General features: G+C 45.9%; 1 protein-coding gene across 1 annotated transcript; it reads right to left on the bottom strand.

Annotated features, from left to right (window-relative positions):
• Positions 1-468: 468 nt before the first annotated feature.
• GP2 (glycoprotein 2) lies at positions 469-17,750 on the bottom strand. Its single transcript, XM_032327484.1, has 11 exons — positions 17,640-17,750; positions 16,279-16,408; positions 12,880-13,266; positions 11,852-11,962; positions 9,475-9,686; positions 8,806-8,954; positions 7,356-7,601; positions 6,120-6,282; positions 5,181-5,265; positions 3,883-3,927; positions 469-1,001 (listed from the first exon to the last, which is right to left on the bottom strand). The coding sequence occupies exons 2-11, from the start codon at positions 16,379-16,381 to the stop codon at positions 943-945; spliced, it is 1,560 nt and encodes a 519-aa protein (XP_032183375.1). The 5' UTR covers positions 16,382-16,408; positions 17,640-17,750; the 3' UTR covers positions 469-942.
• Between the last annotated feature and the right edge of the window lie 1,782 nt (positions 17,751-19,532).

The raw sequence follows: 19,532 nt of genomic DNA, 5'->3' as shown, positions 1-19,532 counted from the left end.
CCTGAGGCCAGCTTGCAGGAGCTTTGTGTATAGCTATGGGAAGGGGAAGCATTCTCTTTTTGTGGCATCTTTGTGGAGTATTTCATGAAGGCCCATCAGAGGTTTCCAGAAAGGGACTTCACTCATCCCCCAGGCACTTCTTCTGTATCCCCATGGCAAGATCAACATAGCATTTTCCACTGGGACTTCTTGCTTACTTTGGAGTGCACCACTGTTCACAGCTAGAGGTATACTCTGGAGTGACAGCATCTCTGCATTCAAATCAAGCAAGTCCTCCAGCATTTGGGTCCTAGGGTAGATTTTTGCCTACTCTTAGGCACATCAAAGCATGTCTACAGTATGGAGGTAGGCAGGGGAGCAATGGGAACCAGTCTTCCCTGGGAGTAGAATCTCCAGAAGTGGACCCTTTACAACTCATTCCCATGGCCACTACTGAGACCATGTTGGAAATACATCAGAGGACACAGGTTAAAGCAAGGATCAGTCTGTTCAGTTCATCAGCAGTTAGAACAAGGTATACTTGGGAAGGAACCATGAGAGGTGTCTTTTTAACAAGCTCATCCCCTTTCTCCTGCCTCCACCCCACAGTGATACAGCTCGTCTACTCTGGAGTTACAGAGTAACACATGTTACGTTTCTGGTAAAGGCTGGGGTCACAGAAGCACAGAGCAAGTCTGGCTCCAAAATCCTGCTAATAAATGAGGAAATCAGGCCAGTCCAGGCCAACAGGGCCCCCACCATGAGAAAAAGAGGACTATAAAGGCACAGAGAGTGTTGAACAAGGGGATCTTTTCCCTTTCCCCAAACCTAGCCTGTCCCAGAGTCTAAACACCAAGACTGTCTATGTGATTTGGAGAGAGAACCGGCATAGCTGATGGGTGACTGGAAGCCATCACCAGAGGGAAGAACACGAGCTTCAAGGCTAGATGCTTGGCTGAGCTCTTAGAATAGCCCAGCCAGAAGGACAGGCAGGAGAACCATGGGCCAAGCCACCAGGAACCCTGAAATATAAGAGAGATATCTGTCAAGTGTTGGCCTTTGGAACTCAGCAGCCAAAGCAAGCTAGCCCCTCTATACTTTGCCTTACTAAGTATCCTTAATATCCGTTCTAGTTTATAACCCCTGGGAAGTGGCAAAGGGGTCATGTGGTCATAGCTATCTAATCATCAAACACTTTTTCATATTACTTTGGGTATATTGGAAGGCAAATTTCCCCCATCCTCCTTTGCAGGTAGGTGAGGTCACATGATTGAATCTGGCCAGTGGAATGTGGGTAAAAATCATATATGCCATTTCTAGACCTGGTCCTTAAAACCTCCTGCATAATTTTCCATACTCTGATCACCCACCATCTAGGGGTCAGATGCCAAGGATCTGGCAGAGGACTTGCTGGGGACAGTGGAATTTCCGGAGTTACCAGAAGGTAAGAGCCTGACTTCCTTATGACTGCAAAGCACAGAACTACATCCCCCAATGATTTAGTGGGACATAAACTATTGTGTAAAGGCACAGAAAGGTGAGGATTGTCTGTCATAGCAGCTAATATTACCTATGCTGACTAACACTAAAGATGGAGAAGGACACAGACGTTAAAAAGCCTTCGAGACCTGACTTACTGGCTTAGAATCCCAGCTCTAGGGGTAGCTGGGTGGCTCAGTCAGTTAAGCGTCTGCCTTTGTCTCAGGTCATTATCTCAGGGTCCTGGGACCAAGCTCTAGGTCAGGCTCCCTGCTCAGTAGGAAATCTGCTTCCCTCGCTTTTTGCCCCTCCCCTTCACTTGTACACTCTCTTTTTCTCTGTCAAATGAATAAAATCTTAAAAAAAAAAAAAAGAGGTGGGGAGAAGAAGAAGAATCCCAGCTCTACAACCAGTTGTGCAGGCCCAGGTAAGTTACTGAGCCTCACCATGGCTGAGTTTATCTGTATGCAAAATTGAAAAGCAACTAATACCTCATGGGACTTTTGTAAGGCTTAAGTGAGTAAATTCATATCAAACATTTGGAACAGTTCCTGGCACATAATAAACACCATAGAAGTGTCAGTTTTGAATATTAGACTCCGAGATCTGGGAGGGTTGGGAACACATCTCCTCTGGAAATGATCATATACTCAGTGTTAATGAAGGGTGTGGGTCCTGGATGATAGATGCCTTGTACTAGGGGGCCTGGGAGAGGCATGTGCACCCCTCCCCCCACACTCTGAGATTATAACATTTCTCTGTCCCATAAACTTCAGAGTAACTTGCTGATGTTCTAGGAGGAAGTGAAGAATATCATAATTTTCTGAAATATTAGTGTGTGACAACCAGTTTGTATTTATGAAACGCAGGTGGTTGTTCAGTTAATTCTAAAATCTCAGACATGTTTGTGGGAGATAGCAAACAAAGAACACCATAAGTGCCCTCTTGTGGCGTTCTTATACCGCATGAAATCACTCCCCTTTTCTTCCAGAAAGCTCCAGAATCCACTGCCCATCCTAGAAACTCTCCTGGGAAACTGGGCTGTTTCCAACACTGTGCTAAACTGAAGTACTGGGAGAAGTGTATGAGATGTGATGTCTGCTCTCAAGCTCCTTTTAGTCTGAGCTCTGACTCCTGTCTCTGATGAGCACAATTTTCTGATTGTTGTCTGAATATTAGCCCTAAGTGTGGAGGGGCATCTTGACCTTATCTGGAAACTTTTAGGCTATTATCTATCTGGAGAATTAAGGATGGAAAGAACGTTTTCATGTCTGGGTTCACCAGTATAGGTCATGTGTGTGTTGGGAAGAGGGGCCAGTAAAATCTTAGTAGCATTGCTTTCCCTTTGGTCCAAAACACATTTCTTGGATTGGTCTCCCTGTTAAATTCCAGGTCACCCACCAAAACACCATTCAGATGTTGCCCCCTGCTAAAATTCTTGCCTGACCTTACCAGGTACAGTTTATTACCCTTCTGTGTGCTCCTGCCACACTATCTACTTGCTTGCAATTTGCTTCTATGACTATCTCATTTTTGCAACTCTTGTTCATTCTGCCTGTAGGGCTTGTTCCTTTATTATTTGCAAACCTGGCCCCTTTTTCTCATTGCATTCAAATATCACCTCCTCTGAACATTTTTCTGGCCATTTACCCATTCTGATAATTATTTTTCCTTCTTGCCTTATAAATAGAACCATCAAACATTGGTTTAGGACATGGCCACCCAGAATAAAGATTACGTTTTCCAGCTTCCTTTGCAGCCAGGTGTGACTAAACTTTGGCCAGTGAGATAAGTGGAAGTATCAGGTGTCAGCTTCTAGGAATGTTCCTTAACACTCTGACTTTTTCCATATTCCCTCCATCCTGCTGACTAGAGATGAAGATCGGAGCTCTGGCTTCCATCTTGGAGCAGGAGGATGAAGAAGGTGGAGGGGAGAGCTTACAAGAACTTGGATTCTTGATGACCTTGTGGTGCCACCCCAGGATCCCCAGATTGCTTGTCTTTGGACTTCATTTACATGTGAGTAAAATAAACTACTATCTTTTTAAAGACACTATTACCCATGCTGATGACTTTCTAACACATCACTCTCTTTTCTAAATTATCTTGTTAACTTTTAATTGACTGTTTCCCACACTGTAACATAAGCTCCCTGAGGGCAGGCACCTGGTCTGTGCTGTTTACTATTAAATCTTCAGCATCTAAACAATGCCTGGCAAACAGTGGGCACCCAATAAGTATTTATTGTTAAATGACTGGCCCCTGTGCTAGACTTTGAGCATCTCCAGAGCCACACTTGGGACTGATTGATTTCAGTGTCCACAGTCACTAGCACAGGCTAAATCAATGTGCACTGAATTGAGAAGAGGACTAAAAGACGGCAGGGAGGGAGGGTAGTGGGATAGGCAGGAGATAAAAATGTACCTGCAGCGCTGGGGGTTCCATTCACGACGCCAAAAGATGGAGCACCTGGGGACAAGAGCGGAGGTGAAGGTTTCCTCAGTCGTGTGCCGGGGACTGGCACTGTGGCCATAGCTGCTCCAGGTCCTCCTGGACCTGGCCACCACAGCCGCTGATCTGGCTGGACCTGGCCACCCTCACTGCTGAGGCATCTGTTATCTCTAAGCCCATTTCATGCATTTGAAACTTAGTTCTTCCAGCAGATTTGTGAGGAAAGTATTTGTGTCCCCATTCAACGGAGGAGAAGGCTGAGGCTCAGTTGACCAAGGAAGGCTAAGTTGACCTTGTTGTTGGTAGTAAAGCTGGAATTTGAACCTCCATCTATCTGATTCCCAAAAAAAATTCTTAACCCTCCAACAACCCTGTGATACCACATGAAGCCTCAAGTTGAGGGCTCAGTAAAGAGGCAGGACAACTCCGGACAGAGCCTTCTTTACAAGACAGCCTCAGTTTACTCACCTGGAGAATGGAAGTGGTAATAGTGCTTACCAACTTGGGCTGTCGTGAGCATTCCATGTGATGATGCATATAAATGTTTTGTACGGTGCCAACCCCATGTGTTATTACTGTTACTGTCATTGCTGCTGTTACTAGCATTACTGCGTCCTAATTTCTTTAGGACAAAAAAAGTTGCTTTCTTTCTTCTGGGTTTTTTGACTCCTCCATTCTAGTGGTAATAAAAATCAGAACAGTAGTGTTCACCCATGGGCAGGATTGGTTAACATTTGTGGGCAATTATAAAGCTTCCCCTACATCATGCCCCAGAATATTAAAACTGGATATTGGAAAACATAGTCATTCACCAGAAAACAAAGTTGGGTTAGAACCTAGACTTCACCCAAAAGGGGCTGAGGTAAGGGGGCCTGGCAGGAAGAAAAAGGGAAGGGGAATATGCTGTGGAATCAGTCTGAGCTGGGTTCAGTTCTAACTCCAGCTGATCGTGAGCTGAGTGACTTGGGGTGAGCCACTTAATCTCTCCAAGCTTCAGTTTCTCGCTGGTAAAATGGACTCAGTCAGGAGAATGAAGTGAGTTGATGGATACTGAGAGTTTAGCCTGGTCTCTAGCACATAGAGGTTCAGCACAAATGGCAAATGCTATTGTTATTTACCCAAAGCACCTCATGGAAAGGTAGATTCACGGGTAGGGGCTGCAGTGAGGAGGCAAAAAAGGCTCTACGTTGTTAGGGTGATGACCCAGGCATCTGTGGTTAACTGTCAGCACTTGACCACCTGGCCTTCTCACCCAGAAGTGGGCCACTCACCTTTCCGAGTGATGGGTCCCAAATCTACAACCTGGGCTGGGTTGATAGCCACTACTCCACTGCGACGTTGACTTCTTGAGCAAGACTGTGGGGGATGGAGAGATCTCATTATATCAAAATTTAAAGTCATAGTTTCTATCCAGGATGTCCCTGCAATGGGACAAGAATTTGGCCCAAGAATGGGACCCTATGCACCATGTGCCCCTAACTCTGAGGCTGTGGTTTTCTCAACTTACTGTCAAGTCATAAGCAAACATGGATTTGACTCCTTTCTACTTATCTCATCCATTCCATCACATCTCCACTCTGATTCTAGCTGTCTAATTTGGTACTAATGACTTCACCTCTCTATTACCTTCCTGGTCTTAAAGATTAAAATGAGCGTGTCTGTAACACCCAGGTACATAGTCCACACTCAACAAATGCCAGCTTCTAGCAGGCAGTACCAAACAGGGGCTAAGAGCATGGACACTGGAGTTACCTCCCAGCTCTGATGCTCTCTAGCTGTGTTGCTTTTGGGCAGAAGATCTCTCTTAAGCTCAGTGTCCTCATCTGTACAAGCGGGTTAACAAAAAATCTACTTAAAGGGTTCTCGTGAGAATTTAATTAAATAAGGCATATGAAAGTTTTAGTGTAATTTCTGACATGAAATAGGCACTTAAAATTCCACTATTATGAAATCATTCAAAATATGTCTTGTGCCAAGGAAACTTAGTGGGCAGGCTTCTTTGATCTACTTCCTAGGGACACAATAATTACATACACATGGGTTTTTTGGAGATTGAATGTCCATCCATTCATCCTTTCCTCTTCCCCTCCCTCCCTCTCTCCCTTTCTTCTTTCCATCCCTCTGTAATTGCAATAAATATATATGGTGAGACTACCAGGTACCAGGCCCCATGTGAAGCTCTGAATAGTTCACTCTAAAGAGATACTCACTGGCTGGCACTGTTCATTAAGGGAATCGCAGAGATGAATCTCACAATGCAGGAAGACTAGGTCATAATTTCCAGCAAACATGAACATCTGAACTGAGAACCGGCTTTCTGAAGACACCCCATTCTCCTCCACATGGATGGTGGAATCATACTGATTTGGGCAGCTGGGAAGGTGACAGGGGCAAGGGTCTACTTTCAGAACAGCTCAAGGAACCCGAGGCCCTTGGCTGTATCTTTAATCTGCATCCAGTATAAAAACATCATCACAGAGAATTTAAGAGTTCCCTGATTCCCTCCATCCTGACATAGACTTTTATTCCCCTGGGTTTCCTTCAAGGTATTTATTTTGTTTGAAACAGAGAGAGAGAGAGAGAGAGAGAGAGGGAGAGCGCTCATGAGAGTGGGGAGGGGCAGAGGCAGGAGCAGACTCCCCACTGAACATGGAGCCTGACCTGGGCCTCAATCCCAGGACCCTGAGATCATGATCTGAGCCAAAGGCAGATGCTTAACTGACTGAGCCACCTAGGCGCCCCCTCCAAGACATTTATTCATCAGCCCAGGTTTCAGTTTTGTGGGGTTTGTTCTCCGAGGTGAAATAGACCGCTTCAAATTCCACCCAGACCTACTTTCTAGCTAAATGATCATGAGCAAATGACTTAACCTGTCCGAGACTCCCTTTTCTGGTCTGTAGAGCAGACAGTAATCTGTACCTCCTGGGGTTGATGTAACCATTTAGTGACACAGTGCATGGCTAAACTCATAACTAAACTCAGTGATACTTACTAGCTAATATTGTTACCATGGTTTGAATCATGATTTATGGATATACATTTTCCCTTTGTTTTTGCCAGTTAGCAATTTCAGCGATATCTTGTCCCATAACACTTGTCGTACCGTTTTCATGTTGATTTGTCGGTGTTACCATCTGTATAATAGCCCATCATTACTTAATGGATCCCTGTTTTTGAACTGTGAACCTATTGCCAAGGTTATAAAGGATACTTAAGTGAAAAATAATTGGCATTTCTTTATCTTGCTGACCTATTTTGTATTAATGCTTTAGGCTAAAGTGTCAAGAGTGATACTCCTGGGTCAAAAGTATGGTCGTGATATGTAATGCCAAATTATGTTCCAAAAGAAGTAAGCCAGTTTACACAACTACCAAGCAGGGCCATGGTGATTTTTCTCCCCCGAAAACCTTATTCAGGCCAAAAGATAACCCAGAGTTGCCCGTTACCTGTTTCTGATGATGAAATATTTCACGGGGTCAGTCTTATCTTCAGTAGGTGTGGCATAGCAGTTCCTCAACAACAGGTTAAACCGGGAGGTGTCCCCTCTCTCCAAGATGGCACCCACATAGAGCATAGATTCAACAGCCAGGACAGCTACAGCCCCTTCGTAAGGAGATACATAGTTCTGGTCTTGAAACAGGGCCATTCTGACAGTGAACTCTCCATCCCCATCCACACTGATGTTCAGAGAACTGAGAAGAAGAAAACCGTAAGAGTGGAATCGTTAGGTTCCCACCAGTGAGAACAAAGTAAATCCAGCCCTGCACTTGTGTGAGGCTATGAAAGTGAAGGCACATCTTTGATTCCTAAAGGAATTAGTCAATCACCTATTTAAAGCATGCATTTAGTATCTGCTAGGCACTAAACTTGACAGGCAGACAAGTGAGTCTCTGGGATCTCCACCCATTCTCCCTGCCTCACAGATCCCCTGTATCTCCTTCCCTCAGAGAATAACAGCAAATGCACACCTCCATCTTCCCCCTGTACAATGGGATCCGGCCCGTGGGTTCTCACCGTTTTTAGCAGCAGATCTCCTCCCTCCTCCAGGGAATCACCCAGTGAAACATTCATTTTAAAAGAGGAATGGCTTTAATTTTTATTTATTATGAAACCTGGAGCCCCAACACAATACAGTCTGAAAACCATTGAACTAGAAAATTACTGGTCCTTTTCATGCTACTCTGAGAGCCCAGGAGGCAGTGGGGGGATGGAAAGGGCACCCTGGAGTTCTGACACAGAAAACCCCCCGCACGTCTTACGGTCTAAATACTGAGGGGTCCATTCCGCAAGGCCCTGTTTGGGCACTGTGAGACAGCAGTGACCAAAACAGATGAAAACGTCTTCCAAATGAATCCCCACCCAAATTGCTACTTAGTTCTATTTCTAGTGAATTGGGAGTGCTTTTATCTAATCAAAGCTCATCCCAGCTTAAATCCCACATCTGTGGGGAGGCCTTCCGGCTCCCTCCATCCCCTCCCCACAAAGCTTAGATCAGGAACCCTTGCTTCCTGACCCCACAGCACCCTGTGCTTCTCCCACATTGCATTCATCTCACTTGTAAATAGTGATGAAATAATTAGTTGCTTAATTCCTTTCTTCCTCAAGATAAATGAAACTGTGGTGTGTTTTTGTTCCTTAGCATATTTAATTAACATTATTTTATGTTGCTGCATTGCTTCGTAATAATAATCTTTAATGCCCACAAAATACTCTATGTCTGCCTTGTGCATGCTGAACATTAATCTATGATCAAGAAATATTTGCAGAGTGAATGTTGGAAAGAGTGAGAGCTCCTGTAGGAATTAGGCAGCAACCTGAGGACATTTTAAGCTTTGCTTGAAGTGGATGTGATCAGTGTCAGGGTTATAGATCAAAAGGCAAGGGTCAGTGCCATACCTTACAATGGGCTGCAGGGCAGTTTGGAGGCTGACTTTCATGTCCAATGGGTAGGCACACTGGAAATTGATGTTGAGGATGGTGTCTCTGATGATGAACTCATTGGCCACAGAGAGGGTGTTTTTGTAGATGGCATGGGTTCCATTTCTCTTTGGCATAAAAACAAGACCACGTGTATGTTTATGTGTATGCAGCTGTATCTAGAACTCAGGCCTACATGACTGTAAGGTTGATACTCTCCATCATGCTGCCACCCTGCCTTCCGATCACCAGGAAGAACATGGGCCTCTTCCCTTAGTGGCCCCTGGAGCCTTATGGGAAGGGGACTGAGAATCCCAGATCAAAAACTAGAACAGTAATTTTTGGCCTTTGGGGAGAATCAGCAACTACCATGCTTACTCCCATGTTGACCCCTCCCATATCACCCCTAATTAAAATAATCATAATCACAGCTTACATTTATTGAGCTCAAGCAGCAAACCTCTTCTAAGCTCTATATGTGAACCAGCATGTGTACTCTCACATACTACATACACTACTACTCTCACATACTACTAGATACTAGAGGCCCAGAGAGGCTCAGTGATTTGTCCAAGGTTTCACAGCTACTGAGATAGCTCCACAGCCCAACTCCCACCCTCTGGTAGCAGTGGTGTAAACACCATTCACCTCCAGAATGTTTCCACAGGCTCCAGCATGGGTAGGGCTGGTCACGGATATCCAGTTTCTCTCCTCTCTTTGTGTGATACTGCTGCAGTTCCGGTCTCGCAGGTAGGTGATGACATTGTCCCCAAAACCCAGGCCTCCCAGCTGACACTTGTTCAGTGACACCTTGATCTCCTTGGCCCCACAGTCTAGCTGAGGCTGCAAACTGTGGACATCTAAAAAGTTGAGAATGGGGTAGGTGGAGAGTGGACAGGGTTCTGGAAGCAGTGGGCAGAGCCCACATTCCATGCCCTTTGGAAAAGCCATCATATGTACCAGGGAGTGAGGTAAACTAGTAGGAGCCTGGGACCCAGGTGGGATTCACACCCAGATTGTATTGGGTGAGGCTGGCAAAAAAGCCCCTGGTCCAAGATTTCTAGGCATCCTGTGTGCAGGTGTGGACTTTCATGTCTTGGGGATTGGGGATCAGGGTCTCTGGGAATTGGGGTCTCTAGAGAAGCAGAACTACCCTGCATTCCAGACTGGAATCAGGGGTAGACACATACTACTCCTGCTCCCTGGCTTTGTGAAGCCAGCACATCTGACCAGGTTCAGAGCCATTGCATTTCTTTTTTTCTTTTGTTCATTCATTCATTTGGCATTTATTCAACAAATAATACATCTTGAGCATTACTGTCTGCACTGTTCTAGGTACTGAGGATACAGTGTTTGTCAAAACTGACAGAATCCCTACACTTATTTATGGAGCTAACATTCTGATGGGGAGGTAGATAGCAAATGAAGAGAAATACCATTTTGATTGTATTTATGAATGCATTGATTCAAATACATTTGCTAACCACCTTCTGTATGTGTGAGGCACATTCAACACAAAAATAAAGAAAACATGGACCCAGGCCATGAGGATTCCTTGGTCTTGTGTCAGAACCAACATGCCAACAGCTTATTAAGATACAGTGTGATAAAAGTACTAACTGAAGTATGTTCTAGGTGCACAGGGAAACACAAGAAGGTATTTCTGGGTCTGTCAGTTAAGTCAGGGAAGGACTCATAGAGGGCTGGGAGTTGGTCAGGAGGAGGAGTTTTGCAGGTGCACAGGGCAAGTGAGGACACCCCTGGCTTAGGAAATAGCAGAGGCAAAAGCGTGGTGATGGAAGAGAGGCTGGTTGTTTATGGAGAAGCTAAGCTCAGAGGTGCAGGAACTTAGAATGGGTAGGTGTAGAGTGTGAGAGATGGAGAAGTAAGCAAAAGCCAGGTCACAACGGTATTGTGTCTGGAAGCAATGGGGACTTGTTGAGTAGCCACCAGTGAAGACTTGAGGCAGGCCACCCACCCACCCGGTCAGCTCAGAGGACCTGCCAAGGATACCCTTGGAGTCTTCAGGTACAGAGGAGACATCCTTGAAGTCCACCATCTGATTCTGTGGTTGCCCAAAACCTGGAAAATAACCTGGAGCCTTTGGGGGCTTGTCCACCCAATAAGCAGAGAGCGTCTTCATGGAGATCAGGATTGTTTCCTTCTAGTCCTGCCCCTCATCCTCACCCTACTCCTGCTAGGCACACCCAAGCACCACCTGGTCCACACTCCAGCCCAGTCTTCAAACATATGCTTGTTCTTGGTCCACTGTCTAGAACACTTCCTTTTCTGTAGGGACTGGGAGTGTGTTCCGAGGAAGGCACTTTTATGCCAAGGGCAAGAGTCAAACAAAGGCCCTAATTAGAGTCCCGGGAGGGAAGGGAATAATCTTAATGGGAAGTTCATCTAACCCCAGGGCTTAGGGCTTGTTGATGGCATCTCTACCCATAAGTCATGTGCCTCTGCTTGCTTACTTCCTGGGACAAGAACCTTATCACCTTATAAGCCTGCCCATTTGGACTGCTCCAATTTAATTTTTGCAGTTACCCTGTATTGTGGTTATTTGTACTGTAATCTTATTCCCATTTTACAGATGAAGACATTAAGGCTCAGAAAGTCTAGGTGCCTTGACACAGGCTCTAGAGAGCTACTATGTCACAAATCCAGGACTGGCACAGGAGTCTACCCATGTCCTTCACATGTAGATCTACAGATATTTTAATGCAATTCCCACACCTGCAGAGTCCTCATCGTTAGTACCTTTGTGCCCTATGGGTCAAGCTCACCAACACCATAGCTGCTTTCTCAGGCTGTGGTCCAAAGACTGACTTGGCAATTTGTTTTGTCCCAGCTCTTCCATACTTGCAAATAGCTTTGAGAACCTTCATTCCGTGACCTCAGTTCCATCCCCACTGACTCTGGTCCACACCTTGTCCATACCCTCGGAAAAGGACAATCCTTCTGTGCTGCCTTGTCTGCTCAGACCAGCATTGTTCCCATTGCTCAGCCCTGCCAAGCCACTCACCAGAGCTGTTGTGGTCCTGTCTGCAGTAACAGTTCCAGGTGCCGTTGAGAAAGCTGCATTCCTCCTCCGGGCGGCAGGTATTCTCACACTTGTCCTTCGCAGTGTAGGGGTCTCCAGGGTGAGGCACAGGGGAAGAGGATCAGGATGCAGAGCAAGGCAGTCTGAGGCCACCAAGGCCAACTCTCTTATTCTACCAGGGCCCAGAACTCCTGCCCAAGGGTATGCGATACATAGTGGAAGGGTCAAGCCTCAAACTCAGATTATCTGACTCCCAGTCCAGTGAAATGAGAACCCAGAGACAGCCATCCTCATGCTTACTACATGGCAGACACTGTTGGAGCACTTTCAACAAATTAGCTCATTCAGTTCTCATGGTAGGTTTATGAAACTGGGTAGCATAGCGGTTAGGTATATAGATCTTGGAACGAAAGTGTCAGGGTTCATATCCCACCTCTGTCATGTTCCTGCTCTGTAACACTGGGACAGCTGTTTAACCTCTCTCTGCCCCAGACCTCTCATTGGGTGTAGTTATATAGTACCCATATCTCATGAGGCTGGTGAAAGCATTAAATGAGTTCATAGTCTAAAAGCACTTTGGCTTGGAGCAGGGACCAGTATGCATTGGCTGTGACTTTTGCCATCATCCATTTTTCTCATATCAGAAAACTAAAGCTCAGAGAGGTAAATTAAACTGCCCAACTGGAATCTAAATCTGAATGAGCCCGAGTTCTTCATATCATGCTACACATATGGATATATGTGTGTATGTATGTGTATGTGTGCAAATGTATATGCATATGCATATGTATATATCAAGAGAGTTTGACCTCAACTCTGAATTTCTGGCGTTACTTGAAATGTTGGAAAGCCTGGCAACCTTGGGTGATATCCCCACTGGGCAGTAACAGGCAGGGGCTGAATCCAGGCTGTTCTGCTTAGTCTCCTGATCTGCTCCACTCACTGCTGATGCCTGGGCTGGTCACCAGGTAGCCCTGCCCCACAGTCGTCCCCAGCTCTCTGCCACTCACCTGTGCAGTACCTCAGATTACACATGGGGGTGCCCTGCAGCCGGTACACGTGGAACTCGCCTGGGCAGGCCTTTACCTGCACCTCAGTCTTCCAGAGACAGCAGTTGCCACTCCAGTGGGCACAAGCAGTGCGGCTGACGATCCCCTCCTCGATGGTAGGGTGTGTCCCATTCAGCCACATGGGAGCCTCTGTTTGGCATCGGAGCGCTGGGACACAGGTCTCTGGCAACCTCGCTCCTCCATCTCCCACGAAGCGGTACCAGCCGTTCAAGGTGCTGTCACACAGCTGACCCCATCCTGTGTACTCTGTACTTCGTGATGGTTCATCCAGACGGGTATAATTCTGGCAGGGGTCATAGGAACGGATGTTGGTGAAGTTTCTGTCCCCTGGAAAGCAGCAGTGTGCTTCAGTTTACTGCGCATCCTCAGAGCCTACAGGGTTTTAATCCTCCCCTCTCCACACATATACACATGGGCACACACACACTCGTTTTGTTTTGTTTTGTTTTGTTTTAGAGAGGGAGAGGGCAGGCAGAGGGGGAGAGAGAGAGTCTTAAATAGGCTCCACACCCAGTGCAGAGCCCAACACGGGGCTCAATCTCACAACTTTGGGTCATGACCTGACCTGAGTAGAAATCAAGAGTTGGACGCTTAAGCCACTGAGCCATCCAGACACCCCCTATGCACTCAGTTTCTAATTTTGAATGTGCTTAAGGACACTAATGAGGAAATGAGGCACACAACCCATTCATTACACATTGGCCTCATCCCCTTAGGGTCAGAATAATAATGAGGACTTTGTGTGGTATTTTATAGGCATTAAGAACACCAAGGTCTCCACCCTGCACAGTTTCAAGGGGCATCCTTCACATTGAGCTTGATGCCCTTCTCTTTGGCTCTACAGTTGTGCATTGTTCCCCTGTGCAACCTTATACTGTGGTCCTGTTAGACCATTGTATTATAAATGTAATACAGGCTCCCTGAAAAAACTCAAATGTCATTAAAATGAATAAAGTAGAAATGAGAGTTGTCATAAGCCCATTCCATCCCTGGAAGTAACTATAAATTTGCTGTATGGTCTTCAAACTCTTTCTTTTTTTTTTTTTTTTTTTTTTTTTTTTTTTTTTTCTTCAAGATTTTATTTATTTATTTGACACAGAGAAAGAGAGAGATCACAGTTAGGCAGAGAGGGAGAGGGAAGCAGGCTCCCCGCTGAGCAGAGAGCCCAGATGTGAGGCTTGATCCCAGGACACTGAGATCATGACCTGAGCCAAAGGTAGAGTCTTAACCCACTGAGCCACCCAGGCGCCCCCTTCAGACTCTTTCTATGCATATGTTTAAAATATAGGGATTTTTAAAAATGGCTTAATGCTGTACAACTTTTTTTGCCCTCACTTACATATTTTACTTACTATATCATAGACATTTCCCCCTTATTAATAGATAATAGATTTAACATAAGATTTCTCAACCTCGGCACTACTGATGTTTGGGGCTGGATAATTCTGTGTTATGGGGGGCTGTCCTATGCATTGCAGGATGTTTAACAGCTTTCCTGGGCCCTTCTCACTAGATTCCAGTAGTTCCTTCCTCCTAGAAGTTGTCTCCAGGCATTGCCCAAATCACCCCCAGTAGAGAACCACTGCTCTAACATTTCCAATTTTGCTCATCTCATGGGGCTTTTTAAAAGATTTATTTATTTATTTTTGAGAGAGAGGGAGTTAGAGGAGAGGAGAGGGACAGAGGGAAAGGGAGAGAATCCCAAGCAGACTCCCCACTGAGCACAGAGCCCCATGCGGGGCTCCATCCCACCACTCTGAGATCATGTCCAGAGATGAAATCAAGAGTTGGCCTCTTTATTGACTGAGCCACCCAGGAGCTCTTAATCTCATTTTTTTTTTTTTGTGGCTTCTTTTAAAGATTTTTTTAATTTATTTGAGTGAGAAAGAGTATGAGAGCACATGAGTTGGAGGGAGGGGCAGAGGGAGAGGGAGAAACAGACTCCCCACTGAGCCAGTAGCCCGATGTGGGGCTTAATTCCAGGACCCTGAGATCATGACCTGAGCCGAAGGCAGGCACTTGACCAACTGAACTACCCAGGCATCCCCATCCCATGGTTTTTAACAGATTAAGGAACTATGATGTGTAGCGAAGCTGAGAATTGAAGGGGGGTGGGTTGGTCAGTCTGGGTTTAAATCTAGTGCCATACCTGCTGGATTTAGGTCATCAAGGATGACCTTCACAGGTGGTTTGACTCCCCTGAGACTTGTCTGCAAAACAACACCTGCAAGTTAGTGGTTCCCAAACTCCCTCCATTCCTAAGCCTTGAGTCACAATGTTTTCCACATTTGTGTCCCCTTGTCCAGTTATCTGCTTAATATGTTTCTTTCAATGACTCTCTATAAATTTGTTTCATCTTAAGGAATAATAATCTGTGATACTGTAGGTGTGCTGTACTAGTTATACATTTCTAACATACATGAAAAAGTATACCTAGCCATCAAAAAATTCTTCAAGAGTTTGCCATGCACTACTGTAGTCATCTTAGGAGGTATTCCCTGCTTTGGAGAAATAAAACCCCACAGCATTGCTTATAACAATAATAATAAATATAAAATGCCAAACACAGCCCCTGAGGCCTAGTAGGAGTTCACACTGGTTCTGTTCTCCAGTTCTGATTTACTGAATAGTGTCAGTGCCTGAATTACGGACTAAGTACACACACATGATCACATTCTTGAAATACGTGTTAGAGGGACTTTTTTGAAAAAGAGATTTTTAAGCCTTGCTTACGTATGTACTTGTTTTAAGTAAAGGAGTCACTGCACTTGCTGTTCTTGGATTATTTCCCACACACACACTGTGTTTTTCCAAGAGCGGCCATGAACTGGTTCCCCCTTCCTCTTCCCACAGCCCCCTCCACAGGTGACACAGACAGAAGTTTCAGCCTGATGTTAAGCCCGAGGACCCTTGCTGCAAACATCTAAGATGCCCAGTCCACAGATCTTTGAAAGGATCACCGAGAGATCATTACCTCTGGTCCTTTCTTTTTACAGATGAGTAAAATTTCAGAGGAAGGAGAAGGTGCTTGCCAACGCAAGGGCACAGAGTGACTAGGAGATTCATGTCCCCATGAATCTGGGCTCTCTGAGCTCCACATATTTTGGATATGGGCAGTTACATTAACTGACTCCATGGTCCTTGCAGGGGGGATTTCCTGTTTGACTCTGAGAGATTATGGCTGTATTCTGGCTTCCCTCGTCTTGTACCCCTTGACTTCTAGCTACTGAGTCTTCACTTTAGACATGTCCCTGTTCCCCTTACTGACCCTGAACTGCCTTCTCTGCAGCTCCCCAGATATTATGGGGCATCTGAGATGCCAGGTGAGCAGACACACACCTTGCTGTTCTGTAGATGCCAGGGTCAGAAGGCAGGAGGCCAAGGCCAGCCACAAGACACAAGAGCCCACCATCCTTTCCATAAGGTGAGACGTGCAGGTCATTCAGCAGCGTGCAGACTCTCCATGCAGCTAGGGGAAAGGAGAGACTCAGATACAGTTAGGACGACAGAGGTCATTCCTTCTCAGATGAGGGTAAGAAGGGAATTCATATCAGTTCAGCACCATGACTTGTACTCAGCCCCTTGCACATGTTAGCTCATTTAAGGCTGTGAACCGCCCTCCGGGAAAGGTACTGTTTTTGCTCCCATTTATGGATGAAGAGGGAGATGGGTCTCAGAGCATATTAATCCCAGAGATATGGACTGAGCTCCTCCTACATGTAGACACTGGAAGTTAAATAGCTTGCTTAAGGACACGGGCCCATGTTCACAGAAACAGACCCATAATTTCTTTTGTGAAGGGCTGCGTTGTTTTAAAGCAGGCATGTCTTGCAGAGAGGAGGTGGGGTGATGAGGGTAAGAGGCTTGCAGAGGGGATGAGGTTGACAGCAAGAGAACCGAAGGCAAGTTTGGAGCTGGCTGGCACTGCAGGACGTCCTAGAAGGCCTTAGGTTGGTTCTTACTCAAGTAGGGGTTCAGGCACTGAAAGACTGGATGGAGGGGAACTTATAGTGCTATGAATATCTACAGACAAAAGTAACAGCTGCTTTCTCAATGCTTTGCTCAGTGGTGTGTTGGGCACTGTCCTAAGAGACTCCTGAAGTGTCCTAGATGCATACAGATGTCCTGGGAGGGTGGGACCATGTCAGACCGTGCCCACGTTGCTTGCTGCTAGCATGGTGTCTGCCACATAAGGGGTGCTCAGTAAAGATCTGAGTGATAAATGAATAAGTAAATACGGATGGGGAGGGCAGAAACAAAGAGCTGTGCAGAGTCTGCCAGTAACAGTCCCTCTTCTGGCAACTTTCCTCCAATAAGCAAATCTTTGATGGCTTCTTAAAGTCTCCGGAAGACTCAAGTTGAATCTAGATATCCTCTCTGTTCCTAGAGAGGATATCATGAATATGTTATGAGAGAGCACCCAGGACTACTAATTCTAAGGGATGAGATCCCAAGTGGGGGCCTATGTTCCTGGAGGAGGGACAGAGTGAGGGGGCATCTTTAGACCTGGAGTCGCCAGCAGGTAGCTGGAATCTTGGTTGAGCTGAACGCACAGTGAAATCCGGAGCGCTTGACCGGGCTGAAAGTTATTCTGAAAGCTTCCAGAAACAAATAACCCCAGCACATCCAGTGGGTCAAGGGTGGTGAGGAAGCCCCCCAAGATCAGAAGGAAGCCTGCTGGGGCTTGAAATGGTACTTACCTTGGGATAAGAGCACAGAGCTGTCGTCTGGTCAGCCGTGGAAAAGCCGGCTCTGCACCACACTTTTATTGCAGTTTTCCGCCCACGTGGCTCTCCGCGATTGGTACCCAGATAGGACTGGAGTTAATCTCAGGTATACATTGGTCTTGTTGGGCGTAGGTAAGATAAACAATTTACCACAGAAAATAGCGGAAGAATATTCCCCTCCATAAACCAATGAAGTTGGGACCACATTTATTACCAGAAACCAAACACTAATCAAAAGGGAGCTTAAAACCCAAAGGGAAGTGAGAGAAATTAAATAGGCACTTGTTTGCACAATAGATTTCCAATTGTACCTTGTGTTCTTAGCTAATCACCTTAGAACACTTCTGCTTCTAGATGCCACTCCACTTGGGGCTAGTTAGAGCAAGGGAATAAAGAAGGAAGTGGGAGATGGGTGTTTCCTATTTTTGGCCCATAGACTCTACCCACCTTCAGATACTCAGTGTTGTGTCTGGGAAGGGCCAGTTTCATGATGGTGAGTCATGGAATAATAGCAAAGGACAGACCAAGTAAGTGTCAGAATCACCTCTCCTCCAGCACCTCCTAATAGGTGGGCTACCCTAGAGATTGGAAGGTATGGAATGGAGATGAAGCCGGAGATCTTGGACTTGGAAGTGTCAGGCTTGGACCTGGTTTCCATGGCATGGTATTGTGGCATTAATAAGGGAGTTGAAGCTTTTGCAGAACAAGTGGTCACTGCCTGTCCTGGTTTCTCTGAGACTCCTCAAGGAGCCAAGGCTACTGAAGACAGGGAGCACAGGGGTCTTGGCATTGGTAACACCTTCCAGCAAAACCCCAACCTGAGCAAAATAAAATGCTACAAGCCACCTTCCCTACTCCTAGTACATTTGGAGAAAAAGTCCCTAAATGTGGAACTTAGAACCACCACAAATGTAGGATTCCATAATTCATCTGGGCCCACAAAACCATCACTTCCACCTTCCCTCCTCCAACTCTTCCATTCCAGTCTGAACCATGTGGCTTGAGCTGCCCTGCTAAGGCCCTGTCTTCAAGCATTTTTTCTGCCCCCTTGTCAGTACTTTTTTTGCTGCTTCCTCCAGACACTCTGCATCTCCCTGACTCCCCTGTGCCACTGTTTTCTTGACTTCGTTCCTCTTTCTCTGTCATTGTCCTCTTCCTTCATGTATCCTTAAGAATGCCAGTAGATCCCTCCTCTCTCTCTCTCTGCCTGCCTCTCTGCCTACTTGTGATCTCTCTCTGTCAAATAAATAAATAAAATCTTTAAAAAAAAAAAAAAGAATGCCAGTAGATCACATTTTTCTTGTCACTCCATATACGCTCACTGGACGGTGTCAAGTTATCTCCTGGTTTCTAGTACATTTTACAGGCTAGTGAGTTTCAAATCTGTATCTCCATCCCTGACCAATCCCTTGAACATCTGATCCATCAACCCAGCTGCCTGCCGAACCATCTCTCCTTGGGCCGAGATGCTTGAGGCACTTTCAACTCAGCAGTCTCAAATCTGAAGTCATCCATTCTCCAAATCATCCCCTTTTCACTGCATTGTCTGTCTTAATCCATGGCACTGCTATGCACCTGGTCACCCAAAATGGAAACCTACCTCCCTCCTTTCTCCCTCACTCACATTTCCAGTAATTGCCACAACTTGTCACTCAGTTTTCAAGGATTTCTTGAATCTGTCTTTCCTTCTTGAGCCTTATTTCACCAACCCTAATTCAGGCCACTGTTATCTTATGAGGGTGATTTTAACAGGAGCCTAGTGAGTCTCCTTGCTTTCATTCTTTGCCCCTCTTTGATTCTGTTACCTCTCCTGCAGCCAGATGCCATAGCATCACCTCTCGGCATTATCCCCCACTCCCGTCACTT

This window comes from Mustela erminea, chromosome 20, assembly GCF_009829155.1.
Source record: "Mustela erminea isolate mMusErm1 chromosome 20, mMusErm1.Pri, whole genome shotgun sequence".
Classification (NCBI taxonomy): domain Eukaryota; kingdom Metazoa; phylum Chordata; class Mammalia; order Carnivora; family Mustelidae; genus Mustela; species Mustela erminea.
Note: the sequence above shows the minus strand (reverse complement) of the source record. Positions and strands in the feature narration are given on the sequence as shown.

What these genes read in the sequence shown, in the direction of transcription:
- GP2 (XM_032327484.1), bottom strand. Translation starts at nt 16,381, where the DNA reads ATGACCTGCACGTCTCACCTTATGGAAAGGATGGTGGGCTCTTGTGTC. An exon ending in CCTGTGGAAACATTCTGGAG is followed by an intron (nt 8,955 to 9,474) that starts GTGAATGGTGTT and finishes TTTATGCCAAAG; the next exon opens with AGAAATGGAACCCATGCCAT. An exon ending in GGGACCCATCACTCGGAAAG is followed by an intron (nt 3,928 to 5,180) that starts GTGAGTGGCCCA and finishes TCTTGTCCCCAG; the next exon opens with GTGCTCCATCTTTTGGCGTC.